Source organism: Terrapene carolina, unplaced genomic scaffold, assembly GCF_002925995.2.
Source record: "Terrapene carolina triunguis isolate 2854851 unplaced genomic scaffold, T_m_triunguis-2.0 Scaffold58, whole genome shotgun sequence".
NCBI classification, from domain to species: domain Eukaryota; kingdom Metazoa; phylum Chordata; order Testudines; family Emydidae; genus Terrapene; species Terrapene triunguis.
The window spans coordinates 105,421,754-105,444,397 of NW_020664409.1; the positions used below are offsets into that span (position 1 = coordinate 105,421,754).

A 22,644-nucleotide genomic window follows, 5' to 3' on the forward strand; every position below is an offset into this window, starting at 1 on the left:
ATTTGTGGCTGGATCCGTTCCCTTAACCATTCACTTCCAGGCTTTTTTGAAATAGAAAATTTTTGCAAACTAAGTGTCTTTTTTGGTGGTTTGGAGGAGGGGGCAAAGCTACCTGGACTCCACTGAAATTCACTTCCAGTCTTAACTCTTAGTAAATGCAATTTATTTCTTTGGGAACAGATTACACCATGATCTTGAAAGCTTCAGAGTGCTCTTGTGATAATCGCATCCAAAGCAGTTTAAAAAAAATCAGATTTATTAATGTGGAATACATTGTATTGATTTGATTATGAAGCAGGAAAGCAGCTTAAATTGACCAGAGAGGTTCCCTTAAAATGAAGTTACTGCTAAAAATAATAATTCATTATTTTGTCTGATAGGGTCTTGGCAGTTTTAAATACTACAGACTTTTTTTCTGGTGACAAATGTACTCTAGGAATTAAATCAAATTGATTTTGCTTGATTGAATCTCCCAGTTCCAGAGAAGCAAAGTTATTGTATCAGTGTACTACCTAGTTCTCACATTAGTATATTTTTTATCCAATTTTCTGTCCTGGAGATGATTTTCTAAAGACAAGATTCCCTAATCACTAGCATCTGAAAAGAATGAATATTTTGGAGGAAGAAACTATTCATTATAGCAAGTGGAAGACGGAAAAAGCCCTCTTAAAAACTGGCAGCTGAAGTGGCAATATGCAATTTAATTGTATACAGATGTGTTAATGTTAACATGCAGCTTTGTGAAATAAAGAGATGAGTTTAAGACATCAACAAAAAAAGCTACTGAAGATAGAGATGTAGATCTTAAAAAAACATTTTCTTCCCCGCAATAATTTTTCATTGGGTCATTTTTCACGTTAAAGGACCTGCACTATCACTTTTGTATCAGCATAAAAAACCCAAACAAGCCCCCGCCCCTCAAAAAACAAACCCCAAACCCCACAGGTTATGAATCGAAATCAGAAACATTTGAAGCAACATAAACCAGACACATAGCTCTGTCACCTGTAAATTATTATTGTAAGTATTAAAATTATGGTAGTGCCCAGTGGGTCCAGTCGAGGTTGGGGCCCACTGTGCTGGGCACTGTAGTAACATGGAAAGGAGTCAATCCCTACCCCAGAGTGCTAACAATCTGAAGATACAAACAAATGAAAGGGAATGGATGGGGATACAAGCAAACTCACAAACAAATTAGTAGGGTGAGGAATTGGCCCGGCTTTGTTAGTTACATGAGATTGTAGGTTTTTTTTTTTTTTTTTTTGGGGGAGAGGAGAGATAGGAAAAAAGGAAACAGAAAAAGAAAGGGAAAGAGGAATAATAATAGCTTGTCACCAGCCTATCCATGATCAACAACTTGGGTTTATATGTATTACCTCACAGCAGAAGAGAGTCTTAAGAAAGGATCTAAGGAAGGATAAGGAAGAGTCTGTATGGATATTTACTGAGAACATTTTCCTATGCAGATGGGATAGTATGTTCAAGGCTGGGAATGCTGGCAGAGAGGCGGTGCAGGTCAACATTGCAATGGGTTAACACATAAGCTAGGTAGCAAGCGTCTACACTGTGAAGGGCCTTAAAAGTAAAGACAAGAAGGTTGTATTTATGTGGAGGTGAAGGGGGAGCTGGTGAAGGGATTCAAGAGGGAGCTGATGTGGTCAGAGCAGTAAGCCAAGAAGATTATCTTGGCAGCAGTAATCTGAATAGACTTTACAGGGCCAAGATCGCAGAAGTCAAGGTCAGAAAGGAGGACATTACACTAGACAAGACATGAAATGATGAGGGCTTTGATGAGAATTTTGACTGTCTGGACAGAAAGGAAAAAGGCTGGATTTTAGAGATGTTGTGTAGGAAAAAGTGGAAAGATCTTGAAAGGGTCCGAATACGTGGGTCCAGACAGAAGACAGGGTCAAAGATGACATCCAAATTATGGTCGGTATTGTATGATTGGTAAGATGATATCATCACTGGTGAGGGAAAAAAGGGAAGAAGAAAAGGCTTGAGGGAAAAAAATCAAGAGCTCAGTTTTGGAAATGTTGAGTTTAAGATGATTGGACATCCACAATGAAAAGTCAGAACGACAGGGTGAAATACTAGATTGAAGGGAGGGAGTAAGCTAGCTCATCAGTAGAAAGGTAGAATTATGAGTCATCAGCACAAAAACTGTAGTCAAAGCCACTGTAGAGGGAGAAGAACAGAGGCAAAGAATGGAGCCTTGAAAGACACACACAGAAAACGGGAGAGGGAAGGAGGATGACTCACCAAACAAGACACTAAAAGATGGTTCAGAAAGCTCAAAAGAGAATCATGAGAGGACAGAACCACAGAAGCCAACAGAAGACAAAATATCAAGATGTAGGAAGTGGTCAACAATACAAAAAAACGTCTGGATGGTTCAGAGGATAAGTATAGAGTACGGGCCCAGTATCTGATCAACAAGAAATTGTTAGAGACTTTAGGAAAAACAGTTTTAGTGGGGTGTAGAAGATGGAAGGCAGATTGAAGAGGGTCAAGAAGAGAATTGAAGGAAAGGAACTCCAGACGTCTATTATAGACAGCATGTTTAATGAATCTGGGAACAAGGTGTAGAAAGAAAGGAGTTTGGGAGATAGTTTGAGCAGGAGGCGGCACCAAGGGTGTTTTTCTTTCTTTCTTTTTCCTTCTTTCTTTTTTTTTAAAATGATAGGGGAGACCCAAAGGATTCTTGTCATGGGACAGGAAGTAACTATTAGCCAGGATCGGGAGGGATGGTGTCCCTAGTCTCTGTTTGCCAGAAGCTGGGAATGGGCGACAGGGGATGGATCACTTGATGATTACCTGTCCTGTTCATTCCCTCTGGGGCACCTGGCATTGGCCACTGTCGGAAGACAGGATACTGGGATAGATGGACCTTTGGTCTGACCCAGTATGGCCGTTCTTATGTTATATTCTTAACCTGATGAGAGTGAGAGGTTGAGAAGAAGGGACAGGGCAAGGAAAGTTAGAACATAGAAAATGAAAGAAGGATGGGGTCACTGTGAAATAGTCAACTAGGGAAAGTGATGGAAAGCAAATCACTTAGAACTAGACTGTGTCGAGCATGTACTGTGGGAGCCATGCTGCATGGGCCAGGGGATGGATAAAATGACCTAACACAGGCTGATCTTTTCCTTCTTTCAGGAAAGAATCTTTTCTAGGTTTCTACTAAAAAAACAATGCTCATCTGTTTACTATATGGCCTTTTCTGATTTGCCATGTTCAAGAGGCAAACAGAAGCGCTCTCATACATAAAACATTCTTTTCTGTATTGTTAGGAAGCATCAACCTACCATGTTTCAACAACCTTCTCTTTGTTTGCTTAGTAAGTACTGTGAACAATACCTGAGTTTCCTACAGTGACTAAAAAGGAGCACACAGCTAGATACATACCATGTTTTTTAATTAAAAAACCTTGCACTCAAAAAGGAATAAATCTTTAGCATTGAACATAGCAACTTTGTACAGAGAATTAAAAAAAAAAAAGTGACTGACATGGAATAGGAATGCCTTCTTACCTTTGGCCTTAATCAATATATTGATGCAATACAGTGATTTTACCTGATCTCACAGGCGTACAATAGCAACAAACAAGAAGAACGTGAAATAAGACAGTTCTATGGCCTGTAATGTCAATTTATTTTACAAAACAGGATGTTAAGGAAAGAAAATCTCTTAGGAATTCTTTTTGGAGGTTAACCCCACCTGCCCCTCCCCACCCAATTATGAATATTCAGTCGAACTTTTATGGATACATTTTCTAACACACTCACAAAGTTCTGCACGGCCTTCCTCTGTATGCATAAATGCTGGTTTTATTAACATGGTGAGTTCAGGTCATTATGAAATTCTTGCTCCAAATATTCAAAATGTAGGCCCCTACTCTATCCCAAACAATCTAACAAATCCCTTCTCATGGCATAAAGTCTTAGCAATCTTACTATCAAACAGGAAGACCCGTCCCTCTAGAAGTGTTATGACACATTGCAATAGGTTAGGGTTTTGTAATATCTAATGGGGAAAGGAGGATATGGGGAATTAAGTCTCACTTAACTTTCCAAGAAGGTCTCTTTCCTGAAGTCTTAAATGTGTCACGCAGCACCATTTAATTTGGAAAATCAGATACTTGCATAAGCAAAATGGCTGATTTTTAAGATCTAAGCAGAGGTGTATGCCGCATATCAAAGGACAGGACCAAGCTCGTGTGTATTAATAAAATGTTTAAAAGTATATCAATAGTATGTGGCACAAAAAGCTAAACGGACTTCAAGAAAGAGAAACCCATAAAGAAATAAAGTGTTTTAAAGGACTGTTTCCAAAAGTTAGACCAAAGGAAATGTTTTGTAACTTACAGGCTTCTTGTAAGAATTTCTCTCTCACACTGTCTGAAGTGCAGTTTTTACATGTTTTGATTGCAACAGCCATGGCTGGATTTTCCTGCAAGAACAAAATTTCAAATAATAAAAATGAAACCAATCACAAATGCACTTCTTAAACTACAGTATGTATTTTAAGAGACAGTAACAGACACTTAGCTAAGCACAATATTTAGTTAAAAAAACACTGGGAACATGAAAGTGTTCATGAATTAATAAAAATATAAAAGATTAAACATTTATAACCAATACATTTTACATTACATGTTTACACCTAGAACATCAAGCTAAACTTGATCAGTCTGAAAGTATTACTTCTAATTTACAGTAATAGATAATTCTAAAAACAGATGACCAGCTCATCTGAACCTTGGTATGCATTTTCTAAAATTGCTGAAAAGCACAATGTTAAGTGATGCAGAGGAAACGAATTGCTTCCAGCTTTAAAAATGTATTTGTCTTGTGCAACGAAGAAGCCTATGAAAAGCAACACAAAGGATTTTCTGGGGGTTTCACACTCTTGTGGGCTTCTGCACTGGGGAAGCTGAATGTAATTTTGACTGACTCAAGCCTTTAATAATAACCAATCATTAATAGGATGCACAGTAATTAAATGTTTCTATTTAACTCATAAGCTAAGAAAGAATGTTAAGTGAATATTTTATGAAATAGCCTGCCCACCAGTTAAAACAGATATTTTAAAGATTTTTTTTTTGTACATCATCTATATTCAAAATCAGAAATAAACAAGATATAGCAGCCAATCGTTCCTCCTCTGGGTGTAGAAAAATGAGAATATTGTTGATACAGCCTGAAGGAGGCCTCCTGGGCTAAGACATCATCTTTAATTTTCTTTTTTTATAGTATGTTTTATAAATGCTCTTTTTACAGGTTGCAGACAGCACACAGAGGGAGCATCAGTTTTTCTTTTCAAAAAAGCTTTAGGATGTTCAAGCTTCATTTCTACTGAAAAATGTTATTTTGAAATATTCGTTTAAATCCAAATTAACTGAATAGGTAATCTTCAAAACAAGATAGTAACATTCATTTACTTGTGGTTTTACAGCATTCTCAAAACAACAGCTCTTCCACGTCACAATAACTACTGCTACAATGGAAGCGTATCTTGATGATGATATCTGAGCCAATACAATTAATTTAGCATGTCCCTATACAAAAGCCCGGGTCCTGCAAACATGCAACTCACATGAGTTGTCCCATTGAGTTCACTGACAACTGACATGCTTTAACTTTACTATCTGTATTAAGTGTTCACATGACCAGGGCCTAAATGATAGAACTATGCACTATTTGCAGAGATTAGATTAAAAATTCTTTTTTGCTCAAAAATGCTACTTAGATAGCCAGGGAACATCATGTTCTGGATTATGGAGTTGAGCTCCTTACCTCTCTCTGAGGTAAATTGAGCTGAGGACGCTGGGCACCTCACAGGATTATTAATCCTTGTGTGTGTTCATTCTGTTCCTATTATTATTTCTATTTTTACATACAAATGTTACTGGGATAGAGGAAAGATTATACTTCTTGGGTTTAAACAATTTTAATATCTATTTTCTGGGTCACTCACAGCATCTGCTTCTTAATCTTGCTCCCTTTCAATCCCAGTGATGAAACTATATTAAAATTCTAAGGAGGACACTGAGAGAGAGAAACAAATACATTTTAAACACAAAAATACCCCATGTCATTTTAAAAGTTGATTTTATGGATCTATTTTTCTCACACTCAAACACAGTCATTGATTAGTACTCTGAATAATTGATGGTCTTAGCTATAATATTTTAGGGTATAATTAACTGTAAATCTAGATGATTTTATTCTATTCTGACATAAGTATGCAGTATGATTTCTATGGAGGGTATTGTGGAGATTTCTATTGTTATACATTTTATAGTAATCAGTTTTATTGTTGAGTGAAGTAGTTTAAGTCTTTGTAACTAGCAAGAATTTCCAGGTAATGTGCAAGATAAATGTAGTAGGGACTGTCATAGGATGAGTTAAATAAAGAGAAAAAAATTAAATTGGTTATGAACAGCTTTTGGGTGAGGTGGAGGGAGAGAGGATATTAAGGATACGGATGACTGTGCTAAATCTGCCATTATAATACAAGGCTAATGATCCTGACTAATGAAAAACAAATAGCTTTTTATATATGATATGATGATTTAAGTCCTTCAAGTTTGTTCTGATTGGCCTCAATTCCTACCCCTAAAATGCAAGGTCCTATACACGCATTTTCCATTCAGCCTTTAACAACAAAGGCTGCTAGTGATTACCAACTGTTACCTATCTTATGAATGTTTAATGTAAAAGTGACATTCTGTAAGAGTGAATGGTGAGCTGGATTCTTTTATGACTTGTGTACAGTTAACAGAATTAAAGATTCTTTGAATGCAATTTAGTAACTACTGGGAATAAACCAGCTTGTTTTTCAGATTCCAAGATATGGCATTCTAACGATATCACTTTTAACAGTAATTTTTTAGACTAATCTTTCATTGAATTTGTAGAAAACAAAATGGTCACTGACTTAAATGGGTGCAGAATCAGATCATAAGACATTTTAACCAGTTACAGGAGCTTTTCTATACATTTTGTAATCAATCAGAAAAAAAGACTTTTTAGAAATCTCTCTCACTTACTTCCATTAAATTAATTTTTCACTTATTTTCAGATCCTCAAAAATGTGCCCTTTTAGTCTTGATGACCCTAAACTAGCAAAACACTTAAGCACATGCTTAATTTTAAGTACATTAGTCTCACTGACATCAGCTGGACTACTCATGTGCTTAACTTTAAGCATATGCTTAAAAGTGCATTGCTGGATCAGGGACAAAATTACTATGTATCTTTTGAAAAGAAAGCTACAAGTAATACACCTCTACCTCAATATAATGCGACCCGATATAATACGAATTTGGATATAACGCGGTAAAGCAGCGCTCCGGGGGGGCGGGGCTGCGCACTCTGGCGGATCAAAGCAAGTTCGCTATAACGCGGTTTCACCTATAACGCGGTAAGATTTTTTGGCTCCCGAGGACAGCGTTATATCGAAGTAGAGGTGTAATTTGATTAAGGCATTCGTTTGTGCAAGTGTACGTTTAGTGCTGATAAAAGCTGCCAGACTTGTGACAAAGGAGAGCCTGGAGGTGCAAAGCCATGCCTGAAGCCTAAACTGGAAGGGCACTCTAGGAGTGACAGTGCTGTATCTTCTAGGCCCTGATCCTGCAATTTACAATGTGTAGGTCAACTGCTTTGCCAATGCAGAGCCCCACTGACTTCAATGGAGCTCCATGTGGGCACAACAATCTGCCAATGCATTGTAAATTCCAGGATTGGGGCCTTAATCATTAGACTGCTGAGATTGGGAAAAAGGAGGAGGGGGGGCAATTAAAACCAGCTGTGAGAGTGGTTGCGTACAGTGGATACTTGTTTACCAAGATCTAGGCAGACCACCAGCTTGTTACACAGTTAAAACTTGGGTGCTAGACCATCTAACACAGGGGCGGGCAAACTTTTTGGCCTGAGGGCCACATCGGGTTTTGGAAATTGTATGGAGGGGTGGTTACGGGAGGGGGTCATGGCCTGCCCGCCCCATCTTCCCCCCCCATCTGCCTCCCCCCTGGGACCCCTGCCCCATCCACCACCCCCTGCTCCCTGTCCCCTGACCGCCCCTGGAACCCCTGCCCTTGATTGCCCCCCGCCGCCCCATCCAACCCCTCCTCTCGTTCCTGACAGGACCCCTGCCCCCATTCAACCTCCTTGTTCCCCGCCCTCTGACAGCCCTGACCCTTATCCACACCCCTGCCCCCTGACCACCACCCTGAACTCCCCTGCCCTCTATCCAACCCCCCCTGCTCCCTGCCCCCTTACCACACTGCCTGGAGCACCAGAGGCTGACGGCGCTACAGCCGCGCTGCCCAGCTGGAGCCAGCCACGCCGTCACCACTGCACAGCACAGAGCAGCGGGTCAGGCCAGGCTCTGCAGCTATGCTGCCCCAGGAGCTCACAGCCCCACTGCCCAGAGCATTGCGCCAGCAGCGGAGCGAGCTGAGGCTGCGGGGGAAGGGGAAGAACAGGGGAGCGGTCGGACGCTAGCCTCCTGGGCCAGGAGCTCAGGAGCCGGGCAGGAGGGTCCCGCGGGCCGGATGTGGCCCACGGGCTAGTTTGCCCACCTCCGATCTAACATTATCAACAGAAAATCTCACTATGTAGTTAAGTATCTTCACTAGTAAAAGAGTAATATCACAGACTAGAGTCAGATATTTCAAGAGAGCTCAGCACCCACAACTGAAGCTCAGTCTTCAGGAGAGCTCAGTTTCCATTAAGACACCGAAACAAGTGGCCAGCCTAGATGATGAGCTCTTTTGAAAATCTGGCCCCCAGCAAGTGGGGCAAGTCACATTGTTCTGTTCCCAAGACAGACAACCTAAGCATGCTGAGATATTATCCAGATGAAGAAGAAATAGCAAAAGGTAGAGTAAAAAAATCATCATTTCTAATCCTGGCTCAATCAATGATTTGTGTGTGGGCCTGGGTAAGTCTACTTTGCCTCAGTATTCCCATCTGTAAAATGGGAATAATAGTACCTAGAGTAGCTTCTTCACAGGGGCACTATGGGGATTAATGTTTTTACAGCAATTTTTTAATATATAAAGCGTTACATACGTGCTATACGTCTTATAAATACTATTACATCAAGCCACTATCAATCAGCATTAGTTCACTTAGGTGGACCACAGATAAGATTTATCAGGTTTCTAAAAGATTTTCTGAAAATATATGTTCATATTAAAAAAAGATACTTACTGGACTCATGTAAACTCCTTGATGTACATCTCCAAACTGTCCTTCACCGATACAGCGTCCCAGTTCAATTCTCTCCCTCTGAATCTCATAATCCCTGGCTGTAATAATACAATTGATTTAAACCTCAAACTACTGATGAAAAGCATTCAAATGAAATAATCCACAAGACGCCAAACTCAAAGTAACCCACTCCAATGCCTGACATATGAATGACTAAGATTTAAATTTGCTGGACGGCAACCTAGACAAAAACTGTATACACAGTGGAATCCTCTTAAACAATTGTTTGCATGAAAGCCCTGAATAAGACAGTGAAATCTTACTAAATTAATTACTATGCAATATTTATTTCAATGCAATAAATATAATTAAATCCTTCTTAATTAATTATGGCTTTTAAAGGGATAAGGAAAGGAACACAAATAGCCTAGGGTAATATGGAATTAATTAACTACAACCTAAAGCCATATGTTTAAGAGGATTCCACTATATGATATTTTAGATCTCTGAACCATCAAATGAGCCAGGAGTATTTTTAAAGAGGTGGCTGCAGGGGAAAAAAATGGAAGCAGATAACTAGAAAAAGTAAAATGAATAAGTGTAAAACTCTGACTGTATCACACTTCCAGCTGTGTAGAACTGGTACAAAATTGACACAAAATGTTCGTGATTTATACAATTTTATTAGCTTTGGTCTTTAGTAGACTATGTACACCCAAGACAAGAAATAGCTCACTAGTTCAGCAATCAAATTTATTCAGTTCCAGGTGAATTATTTAGTTGGTAATTTAATTTCTGGCAATCACTGAAAAAATACTATTTCAGGAACAGTGGAAACACATATAGTGTGACTTTCTACTGCTGTCATCATCTCCAGGGGAAAAAAACTGATTCTCATCCAGCATAGGCCTCATGCCTGATAATTTTATGGCATTATTAGTGCTACAGAAATGACATCAGCTAGCTGGAAACGAAAGCAATCAATGCCTTTTTCATTTATTTTTAAAATATTGCATTTTCCTCTTTAAAATTCCAAAGCTAACCAAAGAATTGGTTTAACTATAGAAACACAATTAAACCATTTAACACAATGCTTACTAAATGAAAGTAAACAACTTTAAACTGAAAAACTCCACGTCATTTCCAAAACTGCAAGCACACAGAGATGGTTAAAGGAGCTCCTGTTACCTTCATCTATTCCATAGCTTTCTGCAGTGCATTTAAGAGAAAAATCAAACACTCACTTAGAAATATCTTCTTAAAATTAACAAGACATTTGGACAAATATTTCATAATATTTAAAAAGATGAAAAAGTTAGCTTAGCCAAAACGATAATTTACCCAAGTGATTTTATGTTTATACTAACACAAATCATGGGCCTGATCCTGCAATCTTTATTGAAGCAGGGCTCAAACTTGCAAGAGGCTGAGCACTCTGACCCAATCCAATGACGCTCGTAAGCACATGACTTGAATTGGACTTCTCACATGCTTAGGGTTAAAGGCATGTTTTAGTGTTTTGCTTCATTAGATCAAAGTGCTTAGCACCTTGTAGGAGCCCACAGATTAAAGTTCTCATCTAAGTAAGTACTGCACGATTATTCATATGTAATATCCATTTTTACAATGAATAAAATATACCATTTGTCATATTTCTCTGTGATCCTGGGTATTATTTTAAAATAGATTAAGGCAGTGATTTACTGTACACTACTCAAAATGTACTATTCACTTTCAAGAAACATGTTTTCTTGTTGCCAGACAATTCCCTCAGCAACAAACCAATGCTCTATTCTGAATGCCTAAGTGGTAAATGAAATGTCCCTCCGCTGTGACAAGAAACCAGGACTGCAGAAGTCTTAAGTAAATCATACCCTTGAACACATTAAGCATTCCTGAGTTTAACATGGATATGAATTTAACTATGTCACTGGGTTTTCCGCCCATCATCCCACTCCTTAGCTACAGGCATGATGGAAGTGTAGAAAACTCTCACTTCAATGTACCAGTTACTATTCTATTACAGGTTAGCAAGTGATAAAAAATTACACAGCTAATCCCAACATAAATTGCAGCCAGAACTTTTAACACCAGATTTTCTTTTTAGGGTAGTTAACACTAGCCTTCCAATTTCCGACAATGGCACAAAATAATTTCAGCAGATGGTGTATTAGCCTTTTGCCTTTGAAGACATAGGTTCACAAGAGCTATGTGTTTTCCTCTATGTCATCAACACAATTTAAAATACTGTGTTTTGGTATGAGATGGAATTTTACTGTAATACAATTGAGTACAGTAAAATATATCATAGAATTTGTTTACCTTTGCTTTAGAGACTGAGCTTGAAGGGCGGCAGAATTCATGAGGCCTCAGAACATAATCTCACATAAAGAACATTTTCTTTGTGAGGCTTTGAAATGCAATTTAGTGCTTCCTCAATCTAAGAAGCTTTTCAGTCAAGTAGGAAAATTCCAAAGTTAACTAGTGTACTTACTTGAGGGCATTGTGTAAGTATCTTCTTCATCTATAATCTCTGCATAGTCATCTGTTTCTGTAAAGGAGGAATCGGAGAATTTCGGGAAAAGACAAGCTAACAATTTAAAAAAAATCTTTATCCCACCTCCCACAAATAAAAGCTACTATGTACTTAACAACCCACTTTACGCCACTGTGAAAATGCATTTAAGATAGCATGACTAAAATCTGCTCATGCACAGAAATTACGATGACTTTATTGTCCACTATGTTTCAGTACACATACTTGTTTCTGTGGGAATAAAAGGAGAATGCATTTTTTAATCTATTAACTCTATAATTCAGATCAACTAGTCTAAACTCATGACTTTTTAATAAATAATTCCTCTCAATATCATTAATAGTGATTTTCTTCAATAAAAAACCATTGTGACTGTCTGTAGGTACTGAGATATGTAGATCTTCCAGTTTGTGTAGGGCAGAAAAATCCCTGGAGCTGGTACTCTCTCTTTGTAACGGTTATTTCCCTGTTAATCTAAGTTCACATAGTTTTCTGGAAATTCACTTCGACAACTTGCCAGATGTTATTCTCCAAGTTTGTTGGTGAGAAACAGTATCTCATGAATAGAAAATTTCTAACCAAGTGTCAGTTCTTAGAAAGCTGACAGTTTAAGAAAATTGACAGTACTTTTCTTTCCTTGTTTAAGCACTTGTTTATATATGGGTTTGGAAGGATTAAATTTTTATAATAAATGTTGGTAAACATTGATTTCATCATACATACTCCAACTAGGGTAAAATTATTTCCATGGATAATAACCAAAATTTACAGATAGGCAAAGTAAGAAAAATGCCACTTAAGAACTTATTAAAATTTTACTTAAGAATATTTACTTTGCATATTTTGATGGGTGATGTTGACAATTTTGTGTTTTAACATTTATAAAGCTTTCACTTTTTGAATGTCACCATCTACTGTCATTAAATAATTATTGTCTGATCCCTCCCTTCCAATTTCCTGCAACTGTGAAAATTTAAATCTATAAAAATAAAAAAATGCTTGAAACCCATAACTTTGTGCAACTGTGAAAATTTAAATCTATAAACATAGAAAAAATGTTTAAAAATAAACATCGATGTTATCTATCAAAATTATAAAAAATAAAAATTTAATTCTGGTAAGCCTGTTTATGTAACAGTAACTCCCAAAATGTTCTAATCTAGGTTACAAGGAGATACATTCCCTGCCCCAAAGCACCTTCAGTGAGAAAGTAGTTACTCAAGTGCTCATTTCCCTAACAACTGGTCACTTAATTCTCCCATGGAGCATAAATTTAACCCACAAAAGCAGGTCAAGTATGCTTGTAAGATTTCTAAAGCTCTGCCATAATGGTCCTTGCCTAAATATACACAAAAGGGTCCAGATTTTCAAAAGTAAGGCATCTCAAGTTAGTCTCCTGAATTCATATTTAGGCACCTAAATAAATGGCCTGATTTTCAAAGGTACTAAACATCCAGCAACTTCTAATGATATTAATGGGAGCTGCTGCATGCTCAGCACCTTTGAAAATCAGGCCCACTTCCTTAGGTGCCCTAATCATAGAATATCAGGGTTGGAAGGGACCTCAGGAGGTCATCTAGTCCAACCCCCTGCTCTAATCTTAGCCCAGGTATTCAGGGTTTACCAGATGAAGGCATTTGTAAGAGAGTGATTTTCCGCTTGAAATATATTGTGTTCTAGAAAAATAAAGAACATTGGTAGGGGAATTCCATAAATTTTTTTTTTCTTGATGGGTCACTTCCACTCAGGATTCCACAAAACAGCATCATGTGTTGAATATTTGATGGATGGTAAAAGAGTTTGCTGAGTGTAAACTGAAAATATGCACCAGAGGAAAGAAAGATTAATTTATCCATTTTCTCTTGGCTCATTTACTTCTCCCCCGCTACCGATCTGATCCTTCTCCAGGACACAAGCCTCGGTTTGAGAAATGCGGATCTAAAGAATTAGCATCCATTGGAAAAGAAACATTTAACTTCCTATAATGCTGATGCATTGTGATATGTCATTCTGTTTTCTTGCAATAACATGGTGAGATCATTTTAGCTTGTCAGGATAAATATTTCTGTTTGATGACAGCTACTGTATCTGCTGTTACTTGAGGAGATACCATAGAATGGATAAGGGACAAGAAGAATGACTTGAGTTTACTGTGGTTTTAAAAATTTCTTCAAGAGGAATTAAATAAATCCTGTGCTTTGGGACCGGTGTCCCACTGGTAGTTGGAAATGCACCACCACATTAAAATACGGAGTGATACTTATAAAATATGATAAAGGGTTCAAAAAGCAAGAATAGCTGCTTTCTTTTAATAGAATAAAAGACAACAACAGAAGCTGGGAGCAGTTGAGGATCCCAACTGTGCTCAACATCAGTTCCTTTCTTGCTACAGACTAATGATCAAGGTTCAATCAGGAAGTGTGTAATGAAGACATATTAGCCAGGATGGCGCAGAAGGTCACTTTACAGGATTCCGATGCATTGTCCAAGTTGAACTGGAAATAGTCTCAACGAGTCCAACATGCACTAAATGTATGTAAATAATTAAGAAAAAGTTAGTCTTCAGGAGTTTGACCAAATTTCTTGCTACACAGCTGACAGAGTTTAGAGGGTACAGAAAATACAGGTATAGTAAAAGGTTTGTCCAAGTCTTCAGCACTTCTTTTGGAAGTCAGCGGGAACCTCCATCATTCTTGTTAAAATCTGGTCCAGGGGTATTGGTGGCCATCAGTCTTCAAATGGCTCAGACTAATATATCAATTGCAGTCTTTAAGTCAAGACGGGACATCTTTGTAAAAGACAAGCTATGGCTCAAAGCTATGGGCTTGCTGCAGAAGTTACTGGGTGAGGTTCTTTGCACTCTGTTATACAGGTGCTCAGGCTATATGATTCTAATGGTCTCTTCAGCCCTTAAAATCTATGATAGTGACGTGGTCCCCAAAGATAGAATTTCCTATCACACAATTTTTGATGCCCCTGACAATGTAGAGAAATAAGGGATTAAACAGGGCTAGTGCCTCAAAAACAGCTCAACCTCAAAAACAGCTCTGCACTTTCTCACTTCTATAGAAGAAATATACACAGCCAACCCAGGAGTCATCCACATTACACAACGCATACACGTCTCTTTCAGGAAAACATAAGATTGTTAAAATTGGGATATCTATGTAGAGTTTTACTTGCTAATCCTGAATTTTTTTTTATTAGGCTCTAGAAAAACCCATCTCAGGAAACTGTGTGCATCACAGCAGCTCCATACACTAGATTCATGTTCTGCGACACTGTCCCCTTTCAGAGTATTTTCAAATATTTATTATTGCCTTTAACATATAACATAAAATGAAACATACATATACCCCACAGTACAAGATTAGTAAGGTTAGCGTGTAAGGGATGAACAGCTGTATAACATCTGAGTTTATAAGAGAAATATGACCAAATGTTGTTAGGCCAACAGCCCTCACTAAACCAACAGATTTCTAAGGGCAGAGAGAAAAATTAAGTGGTGCTACCTTACTATTTTTATATCCAAAAGAACTAGGCAAAAGTTGGTTAACACTTCCTGAACATTTTCATGAGAGGACAGCAGAGTGCCATTACCTTTTATTTCTAATTTTTTTCACTTTTCATACTCTTGTTGATACTTGTTTGAGGTCACACAGTTATTCATTTCCTAATTATGTTATATGAACTATTGACTCAATGATGGAAGTCTGATTTCTTAACAGTATTATGTAAGTGACCCTAAATTTTCAAAAATGAGTAATGATTTTGGATGTCCAATCTGAGACTGCTTAAAGGGGACTTATTTGCAGAGTGTGGCTGCTCAAAACTTTATGGAAAATTAGGCTTCTTTAATAGTGCGTCAAGGTGGACATCCATACAGTGAGGCACCCAAAATCACTACTCGTTTTTGAAAATACAGGACAAAGTGTATTTTAGGTATAAAGTTATTATTACAATTTCCAGCATCTAAAGAATAACTGTAAAGATTCTGCCATTACCGTAGTGGTTTCACGCCTAAAACCTGCCAAACATTTCATATGCTCAATCTAAATTTCTCTGTGTTGCACAACTTCTCTTCACATCTGGCATATGACCAACGGACAGCAGAGGACTTTGATGTTACCAGGACTTTGAAGTGAAAGCATCACCTGATGGAATCATTTACCAGTTGTGTCATGTCTATTGACGTTACTCATTGAAGAAAAGTTACTTCATTCATTTTGTCTACATTATGCCTGTTATCTTCATCAAAACGAATGAACACTCTTGAAAAGCCCACACACTTCCTCTGCTCCATGCCAAAAGTCTCACTGCAAACACATGCAATTCATACTTGATAACATGATTGATAAAATGGTACGAAACCCACTGCATACAGTGTTTGAAAATTTTTCCTTATTCAGTCCCAGCGTAGCAGATAATACCAGTCGCACTGTTTTATAAGGTGCAATATTTGTACAATACCAGCTGATCTCTAATGCATGTTGGGTTTTTTTCATACTATGATCTGTATAAAAATTGATCACTGAAATGCACATTAGTTGTATATGTATATAAGGGCCGCATATCGCATGTTAGTAAGACATAGACTAGAAAACACATATTACCGTCCCCACTAATTTCATCTGCAGATCCAGGTAGCATGCAAGGAGAGAGAAAAACAAAGGGGAGAGAGAAGGGACAGAGAGAGAAAGGGGGGGGGGAGGGAATATACTATTAAAATCATGAATAAACCAAGAATATAGTAAAACTGCAGTTATCTTATACACTTAGCTCAAGAGAAACCAGAAAGGTAGTGGAATTTAAGACATTTCCCCTAAAACTTAAGATACAGAGGAATATTTAAACTTTTCAGCGCATACAATGAAATGTAGGCTAGTGACTGTTGCGTGAAGTACAACAATTGAATTTAGAAGAGGGACCAGTTAATTCAGTGCATTTTGTTACAAAGTGTCAATTTTTGATTTTGACACTTCCATTACCAAGATAAAGCTCCTAGGCCAGATGAGCGAAACTTTGAAACACCAGCCGAGGATCTGGCCACTAAAGCTTTGTACATACAGTTATGCCTTCAGATACTTAGAATTGGTGCTACCTCTTTCATATTGGATGTATTATTATGCTATTGCATAGACACTGACAAGATATGGAACAACTTAATATTCGTTTTATTGAACAAACTATAGTTATATGAAACTGTGTTTTAAATAATGACAAATGGAACAAGTCCATAGGGCACTTATTCAAATTAACACTGATATTATGGATTTAGCCTTTAGGCCCTGTGCCATACCAAATATCCACACCAGAAGGTGATGCATTTTAAGCATTAATTACAAATAAAATTAAAATTAAAAATGCACATTTCTGTTGTAAAATTAATGTACATATTATTACATCCATTTTCCCTTTCCCCACACAGCCCAAACTGTCCAGACAACACTGGATGAGTACACAGCAGTCAGCATCACTGTGTTCACTCAGTATGTGATCTTAAATTACATTTATTGCTGCTATCCTAGTTCATTCATTTGCATGCTGTATCAGGGGTCCAAGAATGCAATCCAAGTTTACCACTGAAAGAAGGAAGCTGAGGGATTTTGTGGCTGCACAATTGTACAATTAAAATTACTAAATCATTTGCCACAGTCACATACGGCAGAACAAACGCTCCTATAAAAATAGTATCAAGTATATGACACATCTCACTGAAGATCCAATTGTAGGGGACAGCAGAAATTTAATGTGATTATTCTTGGAACTCTGTTTACCTGAGGCTGGAGTAAAATTGTAAACAAAGAGTAACAGAGTTAGTATATTGAGTTTTGGGTTAATAAGGCAGCCTGTACAAAGAGCAGTGCAGTACCCTTAGGCGGTGGCTCATGTGAACAGAAGACGAAAGGGAGAAAGCGCCTAGCTTTCTTTACTTTATGCTGACAGTGACTGACTCCTTTACAAAGAGGCAAGAAAAGGAAAGAGAAAAACAGAAACAAATTATTTGGAAACAAAAGAAAACAGAAACTTAAGAGCACTCCTGTAAGTGTGAATGTAAAAGCAAAAGATTTATATTACAATTCTACATCTGCAAGATGTATATTTGAATCTTTCTAAAACTATAAACTATATTTACTATTTTACGGTGGATTCCTCGCCTTAGAAATAAATTATTTTTCTTTTTGTTTCACTTTTTCTAAAGTGATTTATGGCAGAATCTATTAAAAAGTCAACATTTGCCAACCATTATCAAGCACATGAAAAACTGGTTCTCTGATATTTAATTAAATTTATTAAATCCGCATCATAAGCTCTGCTATTATGTGGTAACTGTTGGCAAATTCTAACTTTTTAATGGCAGCCACTCTTCTAATAAGGACAGAATCAATTTCTTGGAATCTTACAAGAAGATCAAACAAAAACAAACATTTCACACAACACAGATACATCAAACATGAAAAACACTCACCCCAAAACAACACTGGAATGTATTTTCCTGTGAAATCAATTATTGGAGTGATCCCCCTCTATAAAGTCAGACCCAGCATATCTAGGGTCTGTGAGGAAACCCCCTCTGATTACCCTTACTCATCCTCCCATCTCCCGAGGAGGAGAAGCCAATCAGACCTGCTGCATATGGCTAGAGGAGCTCTTTTCCTCTCCATAGGAGTTAACAGAAGTTTTGAGGGGCGGATGGGAAGAGGGAGGCGCCAATACCATTATCACAAAGGGGAACTCAAAAAAGGAGGAATCCCAGCAGCTCGGGATTGCTGTGCTCCCTCTCCCCCCCACAATCTTGTAATGAGTTGGTTCCTCTCAGCTGCTCCCTCCATGCTTCCCCTTGCCTCTCCCTCAGCAACTCTAAGCATGGGAAACAAGATGGGAAGATCAAGAACACGTGCTAGTGCTATATCCCACAGACTAGGGGACGGAGCTGTGAGGAAAAAGAACCTAGAGAGGTGGAGGAACAGCACAGGTGTGCCAATCACGGGGCAGATAATGTGGGCCAGAGGTACAAAAATGATGTGGAGCTGAGGAGCACAGAATTAATTGATGAGGGCAGATATGGGGCTAGGCTGAGGTGGGAGGGCATAGAATTAATTAACCGGAGTTTGTGATTTTCGTCAGCGAGCCTCCACACTATCAGAAACGCTTCATACAAATTTGGGTGATTTTATGCAAATTTTTGGTCACATGATGTTGGCAGGTTTATCGGGTGCAAAATTATTTGTTGTATAATGTCCATCACTGGCATCTGGATGCCTCATGTTCAGTTTTAAACCCACAAATTGAATGGGTGACTCAAAATTATACACAACCTATTTTTTGCTGAGATGGTGATTAATTAAAAAACGGAACAAGCTGGTAAGCCTTATATTGTACCCTGAAGAATAACAATAAAAATACCATTATAACAAGCCTGAAAGGGTAATTACAAACAAATGCAAATACCATGTCATCTTCTAATATTTACCTTTCAATAAAAACAGACAAAACAATCATCTTCAATATTTTAAACTCATGGAGAGTCAAGGAAAGGGTAGATTACGGACTAAATTAGTATGACATCAGTATTATATATGGCATACAAGATATTAGAGATGAAGGGGAAATTACCTTTTTAAAAACATACAACAATCTTCAACTATTCACAGTCTAGGGGAGTTTGCATCTAAGTCATCAATATGAACAATCAGAATTAACTAACATTCATTATAAAATATTAAATGTGCTAAAGGAAAAGTAATCCTATTAGTATTTTTTAAGTGAATCATAAAAAGGTAGAGGAATGCAAAGGCCTGAAACTGAAGAACACATATGCAGTGGCCAGAGGCAATGCAAGATATGTAGGAGGTGGAGAGCGAGTTCAACCCTTGGCCTCTCTGCTGAGATTGTAGACAATTCAGCTAGTTGTGATGGTGGTTTTAATATGTGAACATCTGTTCACTAGGACCTTGAGTGAAACCACCATTCTGTTTCACATAAACTATGAAACAGTAATCAGATGGAAAAGGCTTTCAATTACCACCACCCTGGTCCGGATTTAAACTGGTGACTTGGGAAGAAAGAAATGTAATCCATTACTTGCTTACTGTATATAAATTACTGCAATTCAAAACTTTGCCTTTATGATCAGGTATCAAATTAAAACTGGTGAAAGATTAAAGGTTTATTTTGTGGGTTTTCATTTGGTCATTTTGTTTTTTATGTTCTAACTACTTTCAGGAGCTTACACAACACTTGGAGCTATTCCCAGTATTCCACATCAACTTCCAGCCATCTAAGCTGACACTCCTATGCATTCTTAGCTTTTATCTGAGTGCACATAAAGCTTCTAAGTCTGGGTGAAAGCAGAATTGAGTGCTTTCTCTGTTTAGATAAGAGCAGCTCACTAAAATTAACTCATTGAAAGTATATGCCATTTATCACAGAATAAACCATTTTATTTATTTTTAAACTTTTTCAGCAATATGAAATTTATATAAGCAATGTATTTAATAAATACATTTGTCAAAAGAATAAAGAAATCCAAACAAAAAATCCAAACACTTCTAGGCATAAACTGCAACATTACTACAAGCAGTACAAAAAGTGACCATTCAGATGAGGGATGTAAGCCCACTGCAACAAAGAGAGTGATGGAATGGGGAGGAGCAGAGGGGGGAGACAAGAGCAGGAAGAAAGGATTCTTTCACAAGTAATTTGGATAATGAAATCTATGAAATACTATTTAAAAGTCACATTTTGCATTACAATGCTATAATTTCATCACAGGTTTCTGCTGATTAGGCAAACCACTGAAAGTTCATTCTTGTGGTCTCACCAGGACTTCAAGAAAATGTTATATTCCACAGATAACTATTCCAAAAGACCCTAGAAAGAACAAGAAGGAAGAGGATATTCCTGATTTACAGGAGTATGGTACAACTTCATCTGTGATCAAGATGCTATCAGAGTATTCTTGCCAATCTACTTTTCCAGTTTCTCTTCCTCTAGTTAATCCTCAGATCTCCCTGTTCTCTCTCTCTCTCTCTCTCTCTCGTCCTCCCTTCTTTTCCAATTCACCCTCCTTGCCATTCTCCTCTTTGCCACTCCTACAGACAAACATGCATGCATGGTTCTTCAGGCAGTTCCAGTGTCTAGTGCTAATAGTGCTAACACTGAGCCAGCTGGATTCGTATACAATGGAGAGCATTGAAAAAATCAAGAATGATGCCTACTAGTAGTACTTAGAGAATTCACTGCACTGCAACATAGTTTATGTGCAAGAAGGCTAATATAACCTTTTTAATATGAGGTAGAAAGATACTGCACATTAGCAGCAGACAGAAAATCTCAAAGTGTTGGTGTCTAAATCCTCTTGGGAAAAGATCCTAATGGAGACAAGCAGCTGAAAATACCAGTAGTTAAGAATGTTTTTGTCTAGCTTTTCCCTCTCAATTTGAGTAAGACCAAACTAAAGCTCTTGGTGTATTTTGTTCTGAATTTCCTATCTGATCATTTCTCCTCTCATATAGATGGATAGATGTGTATTTAACAATATATATGTTGAAACACTGCTTGTGATTAAATACTTATGCCTGTGCTAATGTTTCTATTTGAATAGAAATCTATCATTTTCCTTTCTAGAAAAAGAGGATGGTGGGATATGTTTGTAAAGCTTCCAAATACAATGTTGTTTCTTTTCAGTGTCCACCTATTATTCTTGACTACATGGATGATTGGAGCTAAGTTTTGGGGATGACCCATAAGGAGCTTTAGGGATTTTCTTCACTTTTTTATAAGACCCTTAGTTTTCAACATTTATGTATACATTGCCTGATATACACATACTACTAATGCATTTGTCTAGACTATGTAACTTCTCTATTTCCATCATTCCAAAACTTTTGGATAAGCACTCTTTTTACTGTGAAATAAAGAATATTAAAAAACCTTTGTTTTCTAATAACGAAATTCCATGTAACATTAGCTGACAATGCATATGACTCCCATGGGGTTTTGGGGCAAAAGTAGTTTTAAAATTGAGTTATTTAATTTAGACGAATGACTGCTAGTCATGGGCGCCACGTTAGACAGCAAAAATACATAGATTCATAGATTCCAAAGCCAAAGGGACCACTGTGACCTGTATAACCTCCCTCCCCCCCCAAAAAAATTCCTAGGGCATAAAGAATCATAGAAATGTAGGGCTGGAAGGGACCTCAAGACATTAAGTCCAGCCCCCTGTGCTGAGGCAAGATCAAGTAAACCTAGACCCTCCCTAGCAGGTGTGTTTGTCTAACCTGTTCTTAAAAACTTCCAACAACAGGGATTCCACACCCACCCTTGGAAGCCTATTCCAGGGTTAGCTACCCTTATGACTAGGAAGTTTTTCCAAATATCTAACCTAAATCTCTCTTACTGCAGATTAAGCCCATTACTTCTCCTAACTCCGGTGGACATAGAGAACAAGTGATCACATGCCTCTTTGCAACAGCCCTTATCACATTTGAAGACTATCAGATCCCTCCTCAGACTTCTTTTCTCAAGACTAAACACGCCCAGTTTTTTAACCTTTCCTCACAGGTCAAGTTTTCTAAACATTTTATCATTTTTGTTGCTCTCCTCTGGACTCCCTCCAATTTGTCTACATCTTTCTTTAAGCGTGCTGCCCAGTACTCCAGCTGAGGCCTCACCGATGCCAAGTAGAGCAGGACAGTTACCTTCCATGTCTTACAGAGGATACTCCTGTTAATACATTCCAGAATATTTGCCTTTTTTACAACTGCATCACATGGCTCATACTCAATTTGTGATCCACTGTAACCCCTAATACTTTTCAGAAATACTACCACCTAGCCAGTTATTCCTCATTTTGTAGTTGTGCATATGATTTTTCTTTCC

General features: G+C 37.8%; 1 protein-coding gene across 9 annotated transcripts in view; it reads right to left on the reverse strand.

The window, feature by feature from the left end:
• PTK2 (protein tyrosine kinase 2) overlaps window positions 1-22,644 on the reverse strand; it is a 352,467-nt gene that overhangs the window by 73,189 nt on the left and 256,634 nt on the right. For 6 of the 9 annotated variants that reach the window (XM_029913965.1, XM_029913963.1, XM_029913959.1 and 3 more), the window contains 4 exons: window positions 11,716-11,772; window positions 10,410-10,430; window positions 9,222-9,319; window positions 4,368-4,452 (listed from right to left, as the gene is read on the reverse strand). In XM_029913965.1, the coding sequence (XP_029769825.1) occupies window positions 4,368-4,452; window positions 9,222-9,319; window positions 10,410-10,430; window positions 11,716-11,772 (261 nt within the window). The remainder of the gene's footprint in view (window positions 1-4,367; window positions 4,453-9,221; window positions 9,320-10,409; window positions 10,431-11,715; window positions 11,773-22,644) is intronic. The other 3 variants (XM_026646750.1, XM_026646742.1, XM_026646762.2) reach the window with 1 other exon arrangement.